The 12,867-nt window shown below is 57.3% G+C and overlaps 2 protein-coding genes across 10 annotated transcripts in view; one reads left to right on the top strand and one right to left on the bottom strand.

Moving 5' to 3' along the window:
* STRN4 (striatin 4) overlaps positions 1 to 2,543 on the bottom strand; it is a 26,539-nt gene extending 23,996 nt beyond the window's left edge. For 4 of the 6 annotated variants that reach the window (XM_045440779.1, XM_045440782.1, XM_045440780.1 and 1 more), the window contains exon 1: positions 2,224 to 2,543. In XM_045440779.1, the coding sequence (XP_045296735.1) occupies positions 2,224 to 2,505 (282 nt within the window). In that variant the 5' untranslated portion in view covers positions 2,506 to 2,543. Of the gene's footprint in view, positions 1 to 1,543; positions 1,678 to 2,223 lie in introns of those variants that run through there. The other 2 variants (XM_045440784.1, XM_045440785.1) reach the window with 2 other exon arrangements.
* LOC123578145 (fukutin related protein) lies at positions 1,860 to 12,867 on the top strand. Of its 4 annotated transcripts, none has more exons than XM_045440788.1 (3): positions 1,860 to 2,170; positions 3,768 to 3,825; positions 9,266 to 12,867. In XM_045440788.1, exon 3 carries the CDS (start codon positions 9,305 to 9,307, stop codon positions 10,790 to 10,792), a length of 1,488 nt encoding a protein of 495 aa, XP_045296744.1. In that variant the 5' UTR covers positions 1,860 to 2,170; positions 3,768 to 3,825; positions 9,266 to 9,304; the 3' UTR covers positions 10,793 to 12,867. The 4 variants fall into 4 exon arrangements, with proteins under 4 accessions (XP_045296744.1, XP_045296745.1, XP_045296746.1 ...); XM_045440789.1 differs by having other exon boundaries at positions 3,699 to 3,825; XM_045440790.1 differs by lacking the exon at positions 1,860 to 2,170 and adding an exon at positions 2,426 to 3,383 and having other exon boundaries at positions 3,699 to 3,825.

Genomic DNA, 12,867 nt, shown 5'->3' with positions numbered 1-12,867 from the left:
AGCAAACAAAAATACAAAGTAAGTTAACGCCGCAGCCTAGACCTGGGAGAGCCTAACTGGGTCCTGTCCGTGAGTTCCTGCCAAGAGCCAGTGAGGGAGGGAATAAACGTAACTCTTCTCTCGTTCGTCACAAATACGGGACAGTGGTAGGGTGGGTGCTGTAGGGTGCACCCGCATGCGGTCCCAAAGACCAAAATGCAATCCCAGGTCTGCCTATGACTGTTTGGATGATCCTGAGGAGGCCACTGGGCTTCCTGGGAACAGTTTCCTCATCTGTACTGGACAGCAGAGAGGTATAGAGCATGTGCTTTTAAAAGCCCATAGACCAGCCCTTCTACCCACAGGCTGTGATCCTAGATCAATCACTGACTGTCCGAGAGCCTCCCTTTCCTTTTGGGATTCTTGTCTCAAATAGCAGGGTGGTGGGGGGAATGCTATTACTTACCCTTGCTGAATGCTGCAAGGATTAAACGATACCATGTCTCTAGCTAAAGTGCTTCATACAGGCCTGGCACCTCCTTCCTATGTGCTCACTAAACAGCGGCTGGCATCAGTTTCAGCAATAAGCTGAATGAGGGCAATGACACTGGCCCTGTCTACATAATGGGGTATTGAGATCTGATGAGAGATGTACGCTGGGGAAGAGCTCCGGAAACTGCGAATCGAACACAAAAGTGAGGGGTGCTTACATAAGGATTCCTCTCCCACCTCAGTGCCGAGCCCCAGCTACCACACAGCTAAGATCCCTCCCTAGGGGTGGGAGAATTGTGGAATGCTCTCTTTATTCATCCTCTGGACAAAATTCTAATCAGTTATTTGGGTCCCCACGTCAACTGGACAGGAAAACAGTGAGCCGGAAGGAGAGAGATGGGCTGCCAGAAGTAGGTACCAGCTCCTGCTAATTATACCCCAGCCCAGGAACCCTCAGAATCCTTGCTGCCCATCCCCAGATCCCTTCATATCCTCACAACTCTGACGCCCCAGCTCTGCTCTGCGGAGCGCTCAGCGAGCGGACCCGCACTTCTCAAGGTCACGTAACCCAGGCCAATTCCTCAAGCTCTCCCAAACATCATCCCTGGGCACACTCCTCTCCCAAACTACTCCACAAACCATGGGGTCCTCTCCCGGAAACTTCCACAAACATATCTCCTCCCGGGGTCCTTCTGAGATGCTCCTTCTATGCTGTCTACCTGCTCTGCAAAATGCTCCCCCTGCCATCTTCCAGGTGCCCCTGGATTCCTCCTCCCTGTCCCCATCCCAGGTCCCCTTATGTCCACGTTGGACGCCAGCGCACTCCAGTCCAGGGTTCTCCACCTGACATCTGCACACACCTCCCGTCTCAAATCCCCCCTCCTCCCGCCCCCTCCCCCACACCCACTCACTCCCAAAACTAGAGTTTCCGCTCCGCAGCTCTTCCATACAGGCTCCTAGGGCAAGTCCTGGCCCTGTCCGTGCTTCTGTCCCCGGGGACGCCTCCCTGCACTGTTCAGCCACACAGGCCAGGCCTCCCCAAAGTTCCCTCCTGAAAGGGAAGGGCACACATCTTCCTCCTGGACCCCTCGAGGCTCTCCTCTCATCCCGAGTCCTCATACAGCCGTCTTTTCGTTTCGCCTCCACCGTCCAAACAATCCGAAACACACCCCGTCCCAGGCTCCCTGACTTCCTCTTCCTACGCAGGCCGGTTCCCCGCTCGTTCCACTCTGGCCCTCGGCGGCTCCCACGTCCCCCCCGACCTCCGCTCTCTCCCCTCCAAACCCCATCAGGCTCCACCTCCAACCCTCACCTGGTCGGGGTCGGAGGTGGGAACCCCGGGGCACCCTTCGGGCTTCCGCTCACTCCCAACAAGAACCCCCCCCCCCAACTCCTCCCACCACCCTCCGCTGAGTTCTCCTGGGCTCCCCTCAGGGCCCGAGGCTCCTCTCCCGGGAACCCGTCTGCCGGTCCGCTCGCTCCCACTCCCGCTCGCAGCCGGGTCCGATGCCCTGCGCGCCTCCTCTCGGCCGGCCCCGGTCGGGCTCTCCCGCCCCCTCCCGCCTCGAGCCGCCGGGTGCCTCAGGAGCCCCCTCGGACGGCCCCTCTCTCGGTCTCCGGGCCGGTCGCGGTCCCCTCCCGCCCCCCCCCGGCCGTCCCGGCGGCCATTGCTCCAAGATGGCGGCGGCGGCGGCGGCGGGTGAGGCCGGGCCGGGCCGGGCGGGGGGTCGGGGGTCCCGGGGCGGCGCTCACCTGCAGCTCGGCGCGCTCGGCCTCCCAGCGGGCCTTCTCCGCTTCGAAGCGCGCCCACTCGTGCTGGATAAAGTGCAGGATCCCGGGCAGGCTCAGGGGCTCGGGCCCCGCTGAAGGCCCCGGGCTGCCTCCGCCGCCGCCTCCCTTACCGGCCGGGCCGGGCCCCGGGGCAGCGGCAGAGGCCGGGGCCGCCCCCGTCGGGCCGGGGCCCGCGCCGGAGCCGAGCGGGCGGCAGGAGGAGGCGGCGGCGGCGACCGCGGCGGCCGCTCGCTCCTCCATCATGGAGGCCCCGGGGCCGGCCCGCGCGCCCGCTGTGCCTCGCGCGCCTGCGCGGCCGTACCCCCCCCCCCCTCCCCGCGCGCACCGCCCGCGCGCGCGCTTGGCGGGGGCCGGGGGGGGCCGGTGATGGGAACGAGGCCCGGCGCGCGCCTCGCCCACCCGGGTCGACCCCGAAAGCGCGCGCGCGCGCGCGCGCGGGTGGGCGGGAGGGGGCGGGACGGAAGCGCGCACCTCGAGGAAAGCTCAAGAGACCCAGGCCCAGCACTAGGGTCGCCCCTAGGAAAAGCGGGACTTTGGGAGGGGCCGTTTCCTGCCCCTTCGCCCCAAAGAAAGATTCTAACCCCCTCCACACCCAAATGCCACTCTCCTGGACAAACAGTGTCAGAGAGAAAGGGCGACCACCAAGGGTGATTTCTGCGATGGCCCCATCCTCTCTGATTCCTGGCCGGGGTCGGTAGTCATGGTAACCCTTCCGCGGTCTGGAACCCTCCCCCTTTGTGGTTATGAAGTCCCAAACCTGCCCTGTCACTGGACTTGGGGAAGGTTGCTAAGGTAACCTAAGCCCCTGGTGGTCCTTCTGCCCCCACCCTCATTCGGTTACTATGGCAACCTCACCTAGCACTCAGGTAGCAAGGACCCCAGCCCCAAGGACACTGACTGCTGAGAGAACACCTCTTTCCCAACCCCTCCCCCTAGCCGCCCAGCTGGCATTACCATGGTAACCGGATCCCCCCCTCTTTCTCGTCGTGGGAGGCCTGTGGCCCAAACCAACCAGGTGTTTTTATTTAGAGGAGAAGATGCTCTGCGGAGGACTAGTTGCTATGGTTACAGGGCCTGGACCAGGAGGTGGAGACAGGCAAGGTCAAGCCCTGGTTACTATGGTAACAAGAGCAACCCCACCTCCCACCCCCCCCCCCCCCCTTCCAGGGACCCTAGGAACCAGGCCCACCAAGGCAGGGGATGTTTTAGGATTGTGTCTCAGGATGGAGTGTGTCTAGGGAAGGCGTTGTCATGGTAACAGCTCTGGTCACTTCTAACCCCACCTCTCTGGACACATTCATAAGAAAGGGATGGTTATAGGTCGCTGTGGTAACTGACATCCTTCCCACCCACTCCTGAGACACTCCAGGTGGTGCCTGAGCTTATGGAACTTCAAGAAAAAGGATTCTCTGACCTTCTCGCTGCCACTTCTGTAGGTAAGATGAAGCCGTACTCTCTTGTGCAAAATTGGCTGATTTGGGGTTTTCTGGTCCTTGTTCCCTCAGCAGTGCATTTGAGCTGGTCTGGAACCGCCCACCGGGAGCTCCCACAGCAGCCTAGGAGGTAAGAAGTCCCACAGTGTCACCAGCACTCAGGTGGAAATTGCCCTTCTCCCCAAAGCCGTTCCTACATATCGCTCATTTTCTTCACCTGCCACATTCGCACCCCGCAGATGCAGCAGCTAAGTCTCAGTCCAGATCAGAGCTCAGGCCGGGTGAACCTAGGCCTGAAGGGAATCTGGATCCACTGACCCTTGTTTGATGGGTCATGGAGAGACACAAAGTCTCCTCTTAACTGTCCTCTCCTTCCCTGACCCCCTTTCCTCTGCCACACTCCCTGCTGGTTTTCTGACGGAATATGCCATATTCAGCTTTGAAAGCACCTGCAGAATGTTCGCTGAGGGTGGACAGAGAGCTGGGCTGTCTTGAGTGGACCCAAGAGGGATAGCAGAGTTTATTGGTTGAAAACAATAAACTGGACAAAGACCCTGGATGAAACTCGCCAGGTTTGGGAGTCACATCTGGGTCCACCATCTCCCAGCTGTGTGACCTTGAACGAGTGACTTCACTTGTCTGTGCTGCAGTTTTCCTCATCTCTAAATGTGATCAGAACTTGAAGAGCAAACAAGTTCCTATGTGTAAAGTGCTTAGAAAGGGGTCTGGCGTATCACGATTGGCTAGAATCGTTGATAGTATCATCCTGATGGGATTCAGAGAGAGAACATTCGCACCTTCAAAATCATCATTTCATCCACTTTGCCTCGATAAAGGAGATTTGAGCCCTCATAGTTGGGGAAGCCAGGAGCAACCTAGTCAGGGGGCTGGATGATTCCTTTCTCTTTATTCTCTGGTGCCTTCACTTGCTCGTCTGACTGTCATACTCACTGGTCTCTGAGGACCCCATTTCTGTCCTCTGTCCGGCCGGGCACCTTGGGGCCTAGAGTCAGCCTGACAGAGCGTTCCAAGAGCCAGGGCCTGAGAAGTAGAGACCTGAGTTCTCCATGGTTTCTGTCTCTGAGCCCCACGTTCCCCATCTGAACAACTAGACTCAGTCACTAGTGCCACACAAATTTATTAAGCACCTGCTATGTGTCAGGCACTGAGCTGTGCCCTGAGTATACATCAGGGAACAAAATAATAAGTGAAATCTACGTGATAACGATGAGGGGAGAAAACGCAGGGATGGGTGGGGCGCACGAAATACGTGGGTGACGGGGAGATGCATTTTTTTTTTTCAACGTTTATTTATTTTTGGGACAGAGAGAGACAGAGCATGAACGGGGGAGGGGCAGAGAAAGAGGGAGACACAGAATCGGAAACAGGCTCCAGGCTCCGAGCCATCAGCCCAGAGCCCGACGCGGGGCTCGAACTCGCGGACCGCGAGATCGTGACCTGGCTGAAGTCGGACGCTTAACCGACTGCGCCACCCAGGCGCCCCGGGGAGATGCATTTTGAGAAAGAAAAGCCAAAGAGAGGGCTCACTGGACAGGTGACATTTGAGGAGAGGCCTGAAGGCCAGGAGGGAAGAGCCATGTGGAGACCTGGGGATGAGCTTCCGGGCAGAAGGAGCAGCTGATCTTTGGCCGTGGTGTCCCGGATGTATTTGAACGCTGGTGTTCGGCGGGCAGCGCGGCTGGAGCTAAGAGTGGGAGGGGGTGAAGGATCAGAGCCCAGGGGGCCCCGGTGAAGACTCAGCTTTTCCCTTGAGTGAGTTGTGGGCCGCAGAAGGGTCTGAGCAGACGCAGGACGGGATCTAATTTGAGTTGTAACAGGATGCCTCTGGGCGCTGAGTGGGGAACAGACTGTTGGGAGATGCGGGCAGAGCAGGATGATGGTCTCTTTTTAGAATCTTCAGAAGGTTCCGAAACTATCCGTGGTCTCTCCTGTGCTTCTATGTACATATGCTCTAAGCGTCTAAGATTTTTAAGACCCCGAAGATTCTGTGGTTCCAAAGTCTCCTCCCCCCCCCCCCCCCCAGTAATGTGAGGTCAGGGTTGCTGTCTGTCTTTGTGTGCCATGTGTCCACTGCTGTGTCCCCAGTGCCTCAAACAGTGCCTGGCACGTTGTAGGAGTTCCACAAACAGAGGGAAGGACTGAAGGAAGGAAGAATCAATCTAAGATCCAGAAGGCAACTCCAAGGTTCTAAAACTTAACTTGTTAGGGCGCCTCGGTGGCTCAGTCAATTAAGTGTCCGACTTCGGCTCAGGTCACGATCTCAGAGTTTGTGAGTTCAAGCCCCGCATCAGGTTCTCTGCCATCAGTGCAGAGCGCACTTCAGTTCCCCCCTCTCTCTCTCTATCAAAAAATAAACATAAAAATAAAAGTTGCTCTTAAAGTGCAACTTGGATTCTTAAGTGTCAGCCGAGGTGGGTCAGAGAAGGGGATACAGGCCTGGGATGGGTGAAGAGAGATAGGAGCCTATTCCTGGTAGGAGATAGAGAGGGAAGAGGCAGGAAGACTCAGGCCACATAGTGCAGAGTTTGGCTTCAGGAACTTGAGGCATGGGGGGCCCAGGGAGAACTTCTGACCCAGCCTGGGGTTCGGGGAGGGCTTCCTGGGGGAGGAGCCATCAGAGCTGAGGCCTAAAGCATAAGTAGGCGTTCTCCAGGAGGAAAGAGGCATGGGGAGGAGGGGTGTTTGGGAGGAGAAGCAGAAGGAACAGAATGTCCAAAGGCTTAGAAATAAGATCTGTTTGAGGCGAAGTCCAAGGTGGCTTAGGCACAGAGTCTGACACATGGCAGGAGACGGGGCTGGACCCGGTGGGCCGGCAAGGGACAGGTCACCCAAGGGCTCGCGGGATGTTGTAAGAAACTTAAACTTTCTCCTCGGGTTACCGAAGAGCCATGGCAGGTTCGGACCAGGGAGGGAGAGGTCAGGTTTGTGCTTTATGAAAAGCTCTCTGGCTGCCACGAGGAGGGGATTTAGTCAGGAGACCAGGGAGGGGTGCCTGGGTGGCTCAGTCAGTTGAGCTCAGATCATGATCTTGCATTTGAGGGTTCAAGCCCCACATCAGGCTCTCTGCTGTCAGTACAGAGCCCGCTTCAGATCCTCAGTCTCCCTCTCTCTGCCCCTCCTCCGCCTCACACATGCTCGCTCCCTCTCGAAAATTAATGAAAACATTAAAAAAAAAAAAAAAAAAAAAAGGAGACCGGGGAGGCTGAGGGGGGATCTGGGTGGACCCAGGCCCAAGGGGGAGCTTTGGTCAGAAGTATTTAGGTGGGTGGGAAGATTAGCTGGATCTCTGATGTCACCCTTCCCGGGAGGAGTAGAAACCCATGGAAATCCCTCGTGGAAAAACATTCTGGGTATCTACTCCTGTGCCGGAGACCAGCCAGAGCTTCAAAGTTGTGCGGGGCACAGGGAGACAGCGCCACCTGGAGGTTGCTTAGGAGTGCGGCCAATGAATGAAGAGTGGGCGTGCCCTACCTCCCCAGCCTCTTTTGGGCTGCCCCACTCCCCTTAAAAAAAAAAAAAAAAATTTCTAGGGGGACCTGGGTGACTCCGTCTGTTAAGCGGCTGACTCTTGATTTCGGCTCAGGTCGTGATCTCATGGTTCGTGAGTTCAAGCGCCTGCTTGGGATTGTCTGTCTCTGTCCCTTCCCTGCTCATGCTCTCTCAACAAACAAACATTTAAAAAAATTTTAGTTGTGGGGGCGCCTGGGTGGCTCAGTCGGTGAAGCATCCGACTTCGGCTCAGGTCACGATCTCACCGTTCCTGAGTTGGAACCCCACGGCGGGCTCTGTGCGGACAGCTCAGAGCCTGGAGCTTGATTCAGATTCTATGTCTTCCTCTCTCTCTGCCCCTCCCTTGTTCGCGCTCTCTCTCAAAACTAAACATTAAAAAAAATTTTTTTGAGTTGTAATAAAATACACAAAGCAAAATTTATCTAAACAATTTTTTTTTTATTTTTTACATTTATTTATTTTTGAGAGACAGAGAGAGACAGAGCATGAGCAGGGGAGGGGCAGAGAGAGAGGGAGACACAGAATCCGAAGCAGGCTCCGGGCTCTGAGCTGTCAGCACAGAGCTCGACACCTGAACCGAAGTCGGACGCTTAACCGACTGAGCCACCCAGGCACCCCTCATCTAAACAATTCTTAAGCGCATAGTTCAGTAGTGTTGTATATGTTCGACATTATTGTGCAGTTTCCAGAACTTCCTCAATCTTGCAAAACTGGAAATCTATACCCATTAAACAACTCCATTTCACCCTCCTCACAGCCCCTGGCAACCACCTTTCCACTTTCTGGCTCTAGGAATTTGTTTGTTAAGTTTATTTATTTATTTTTTTTTTTTAATTTTTTTTCAACGTTTATTTATTTTTTGGGACAGAGAGAGACAGAGCATGAACGGGGGAGGGGCAGAGAGAGAGGGAGACACAGAATCGGAAACAGGCTCCAGGCTCCGAGCCATCAGCCCAGAGCCCGATGCGGGGCTCGAACTCACGGACCGCGAGATCGTGACCTGGCTGAAGTCGGACGCTTAACCGACTGCGCCACCCAGGCGCCCCAAGTTTATTTATTTTGAGAGAGAGCGAGCACGGAGGAGGGGCAGAGAGAGAGAGAGAGAGAGAGAGAAGAGACAGAACCCCAAGCAGGCTCTGTGCTGACAGCACAGAGCCGGATGTGGGACCCGAGTCCATGAACCGTGAGATCATGACCTGAGCCGAAATCAAGAGTCTGATGCTTAATGGACTGAGCCAGGCAGGCGCCCCTATGTTTCTAGGAGTGTGATCCAGTCCGTGGTGGTTGTTTAATTTAGTGAGTAGGCAGTATTAAAAATCGGGATAATTCTGATTTAAGAAAACATTTCTAGCTTTTCTTGCAAAACCAAACCAATCTGGCCGACCATCAGATGACCAGATGGCACAGGAGTTGAGGAAGTGAGAAGGGGACTGTGGGGGAGGGGCTCGGTGCCCACGCTGCAGCCTCCCTCCCCCTGCAGCCCGGACAGGGTGTGAGAGGGACAGGAGAGAGAGATCAGGAGGGGCTTCCCGGAGGAGGGAACGGTGGAGCAGAAGGGCAGCCTGGGCTCGGGGATGGAGTTGGGCATTTCTAATCGAACCCAAAACAGAATGAGAAGTCGACAAAGAAAAGGATAAGGAATAGGTGGGATTGAACAAGGAAGAAGGGAAGGTGAATCACGTGATAAAAACTTGCTAAGCACCAGGTCCTGTGCTGGGTGGAACGTGGGACCCAGCAGTGATCGAGACCAGCTCAGGGTCGGCCCTCCTGGGTCTCACAATCCAGTGGGAGGATGCAGACCTGCCCCCACGCAGTAATGACGTAGAGTGGTGGACTAGGGTGGGAGAACCCAAGGAGCTGAAGGAGCCCAGAGGGGGGTGGATGGGAAGTCAGAGAGGGCTTCCTGGAGGAGGGCAAGTCAGAGCTGACACTACATAGAGAAAGGGCTGGGAGAGAAGGGCAATGCTGAGGATTAAGGAGGTCTGGTAGGAGGTTTCTGACAACCAGCTCCAGCCTCCCCTTTCATTCTCCCTCCCCAGGATGCCCCGGAGGCCCAGCTAGGGCCCGACTTTGGCCCCATGCGGCTCACCCGCTGCCAGGCTGTCCTGGCAGCCGCCATCACGCTCAACCTCCTGGTCCTCTTCTATGTCTCGTGGCTACAGCACCAGCCCAGGAACTCCCGGGCCCGGGGTCCCCGCCGTGGAGCTGCCGCCGGCCCCCGCGTCACCGTCCTGGTGCGCGAGTTCGAGGCCTTCGACAACGCGGTGCCAGAGCTGGTGGACTCCTTCCTGCAACAGGACGCAGCCCAGCCGGTGGTGGTGGCCGCCGACACGCTCCCCTACCCACCCCTGGCCCTGCCCCGGGTTCCCAACGTTCGTCTGGCGCTGCTCCAGCCCGCCCTGGACCGGCCCGCCGCCGCCTCGCGCCCCGAGACCTATGTAGCCACCGAATTCGTGGCCCTGGTGCCCGACGGGGCTAGGGCCGAGGTACCGGGCCAGCTGGAGCACATGGTGGAGGTGCTCCGGGCCGGAGGTGCACGCCTGGTGGCCGCCCCCGTCGCCTCCGCCAACCCCGCCCGCTGCCTGGCCCTGAACGTCAGCCTGCGCGAGTGGACCGCCCGCTACGGCCCCGCCCCGTCCGCGCCCCGCTGCGACGCCCTGGACGGAGACGCCGTGGTGCTCCTGCGCGCCCGCGACCTCTTCAACCTGTCGGCGCCCCTGGCCCGGCCGGTGGGCACCGGCCTCTTCCTGCAGACGGCCCTCCGCGGCTGGGCCGTGCGGCTGCTGGACCTGCCGTTCGGCGCGGCGCGCCTGCCCCCGCTGGCCACGGCCCACGCGCGCTGGAAGGCGGAGCGCGAGGGGCGCGCGCGGCGGGCGGCGCTGCTGCGCGCGCTGGGCATCCGCCTGGTGAGCGGGGAGGGCGGGCGGCTCGAGTGGTTCGGCTGCAGCAAGGAGACGCCGCGCTGCTTCGGGACGGTGGTGGGCGACACGCCGGCCTACCTGTACGAGCAGCGCTGGACGCCGCCGTGCTGCCTGCGCGCGCTGCGCGAGACCGCGCGCTACGTGGTGGGCGTGCTGGAGGCGGCGGGCGTGCGCTACTGGCTGGAGGGCGGCTCGCTGCTGGGGGCCGCCCGCCACGGGGACATCATCCCGTGGGACTACGACGTGGACCTGGGCATCTACCTGGAGGACGTGGGCAACTGCGAGCAGCTGCGCGGCGCCGAGGCGGGCTCGGTGGTGGACGAGCGCGGCTTCGTGTGGGAGAAGGCCGTAGAGGGCGACTTCTTCCGCGTGCAGTACAGCGAGAGCAACCATCTGCACGTGGACCTGTGGCCTTTCTACCCCCGCAACGGGGTCATGACCAAGGACACGTGGCTGGACCACCGGCAGGATGTCGAGTTCCCCGAACACTTCCTGCAGCCTCTCGTGCCCCTGCCCTTCGCTGGCTTCGTGGCGCAGGCGCCTAACAACTACCGTCGCTTCCTGGAGCTCAAGTTCGGCCCCGGGGTCGTCGAGAACCCCGAGTACCCCAACCCGTCACTCCTGAGTTTGGCGGGAAGCGGCTGAGGCTCCAGCGGCCGCTCCTGGGGTCGGGAGAAGAACGCTCATGCGCGGGGAGCTGGCCTTTGCTTTGGCGCCGCTGGCGTTTGGTGGGCGGGCCGGGGATGCCCAGCTGCCCTGCAAGGCCCAGCACAGGCCCGGACGTCGAAGACCTACGCTGCCCAAGATTTCCGAGAGCGTGGGCTTTATTCAGAGCACGGACAGTTTTTGTAAAGAGGAAAGCGTGTGGGTTCTGGGCTGGACTGCCGCGACCAAAACCCCAGCTCTACCACTTGCGACTTAGGTGGGCCTGGGCGACTGTCCCAGCTTCTCTGTGCCTCAGTTTCTTCCGGGATTCAATGAGCGCCCTCTGTCCAGCTCACGGTCCGTGGGGCACTTGGTTGCTGGGGCTGCTTCCGCCACCAGGGGGCGCCGTTGTCCTGCTGTGGGGCCAAGGCGCCGGTAAGCCTGTCCCCTCCGTTGTTCTGGTAGCTTTCCTGACTCTTGAGTCTCAGGCCTCTCTAATCCCCTGTGTCTTGCAAGACCGGATAACTATCGCCCTTCGAGAGCCCCGGGAGGTGCATGCTGCTCTTGACCTCCTCTTCCAGAGGAGGGAACAGGCTCAGAGCCCTGAGCTGCAGCTATGGTTAAGAACCGGGTCCTGGATGCCGGCCCCACTCCATGTTAACGGTGTTACCTCATTATTTCAGCTCTCTGCACCTATTAGCCCACTGCAAGGCCGGATAAACAGTCGTCATAACTCACGTTACTCAGCACATACCGTGTGCCAGGCATCCTTCTCAGTATTTCACACAGATTCACTGATTTATGTCTCACCCCCAGGTCCTGAGGTGAGAGCTGCTATTATTTCCATTTTATAGGGAAGCAAACTGAGGCTGGAATGGTAAAGCCATTTGCCCAAGGTCAGACAGCTTGGGAAGTGACCGAGCAGGGACTTGAACCCAGGCAGTCAGTCTGGAGCCCACACAGAAGTTGGATACTATGCCCCTCTCTGTGGTACCGCTCTGCGTCTCCGAAACTCTGCTTTGCACCTAAGAAATGGAGGTGGCTGGGTGCTGGGTGGCACTTGAGTGGTAAAGGGGTCAGGAATCAAGGCTGGGGTTGGCTCCTGGCTTGGCCACTTATTTTCCTGGTCATCTTAGGCAAGTCACGGCCTCCCTGAACCCATAGGTCGGGTGTGGGGGATCGGTGTCGTTGCAGACACATGAAGCCCTTGGAGGAGGAGACCTCACAGGCCGGCAAGAGGGAAGACGCATGCAAATTTGTCCCAGTCTCCTGAGACTCAGATGTCCAAAGCCTGACTTCTTCGAACACAGCCTCTGTTTTTAGCCACTGAACCCGCAAATGGCCCCGAGACTGTTGGGTTTCCGTGGAGCGTTTGGGAAACATACAGGGACGATTTGGGGTGATCACGGGGTGCTCTTGGCTCTCCAGAGCCACGGCCCAGGGATGGAGACGTCCCATAATATGCAGGGCGTCTCCACCTAATAAAACATCGTCCCTTGTCACGTGCGGTTTTGAAATGCCCCACAGGGCATTCGTGAAGGATGTGTGATGTCCAAAACCTTTTGTAACAGGTACAGTAATATAAATTAATATATAAGTTAATATATGCATCCGTCTATTTAAATACTTCTTTTTGATTCTCTAAAGAATGGAAACGAACCCTCTCTGTATACATATTTCTTTAAGTTGTTTGCCAGGAACATAAGCTGAAGCTCACATCGTTCTTAATCGCTGCAATGATTTTGTTTTATTTAGAAACTTATTTAGAAATTGTTGGTGTGATTTCTTGACACAGCTATATATATATATATATTCATATATATTTATGAATATATATATCGCTTATTTATTTATTTATTATATAAAATATATATAAAGTAACCCTGCCTTAGCTGTGATTTGATAAGGGAACCACATCGAGTGCTTCTGGCAACTTCCCACTGAGCTGTTTCATCAGGTGACTTGGGGTCTCAACAGATCATTTCTCTTGGCATTATCCACGGCGTTTTGGTGTTTTCTCCTCTCCTCACTGTTCTTGAACTATCAGCAATTACACTAAAATCTTTTGTAGCCTC

This window comes from Leopardus geoffroyi, chromosome E2, assembly GCF_018350155.1.
Source record: "Leopardus geoffroyi isolate Oge1 chromosome E2, O.geoffroyi_Oge1_pat1.0, whole genome shotgun sequence".
NCBI classification, from domain to species: Eukaryota; Metazoa; Chordata; class Mammalia; order Carnivora; family Felidae; genus Leopardus; species Leopardus geoffroyi.
The sequence above is the reverse complement of the archived record's forward strand: the minus strand, read 5'-3'. Positions and strand labels throughout refer to the sequence as shown.

Coding starts and splice junctions, on each gene's coding strand:
- LOC123578145 (XM_045440788.1), top strand. CDS start 9,305: ATGCGGCTCACCCGCTGCCAGGCTGTCCTGGCAGCCGCCATCACGCTC.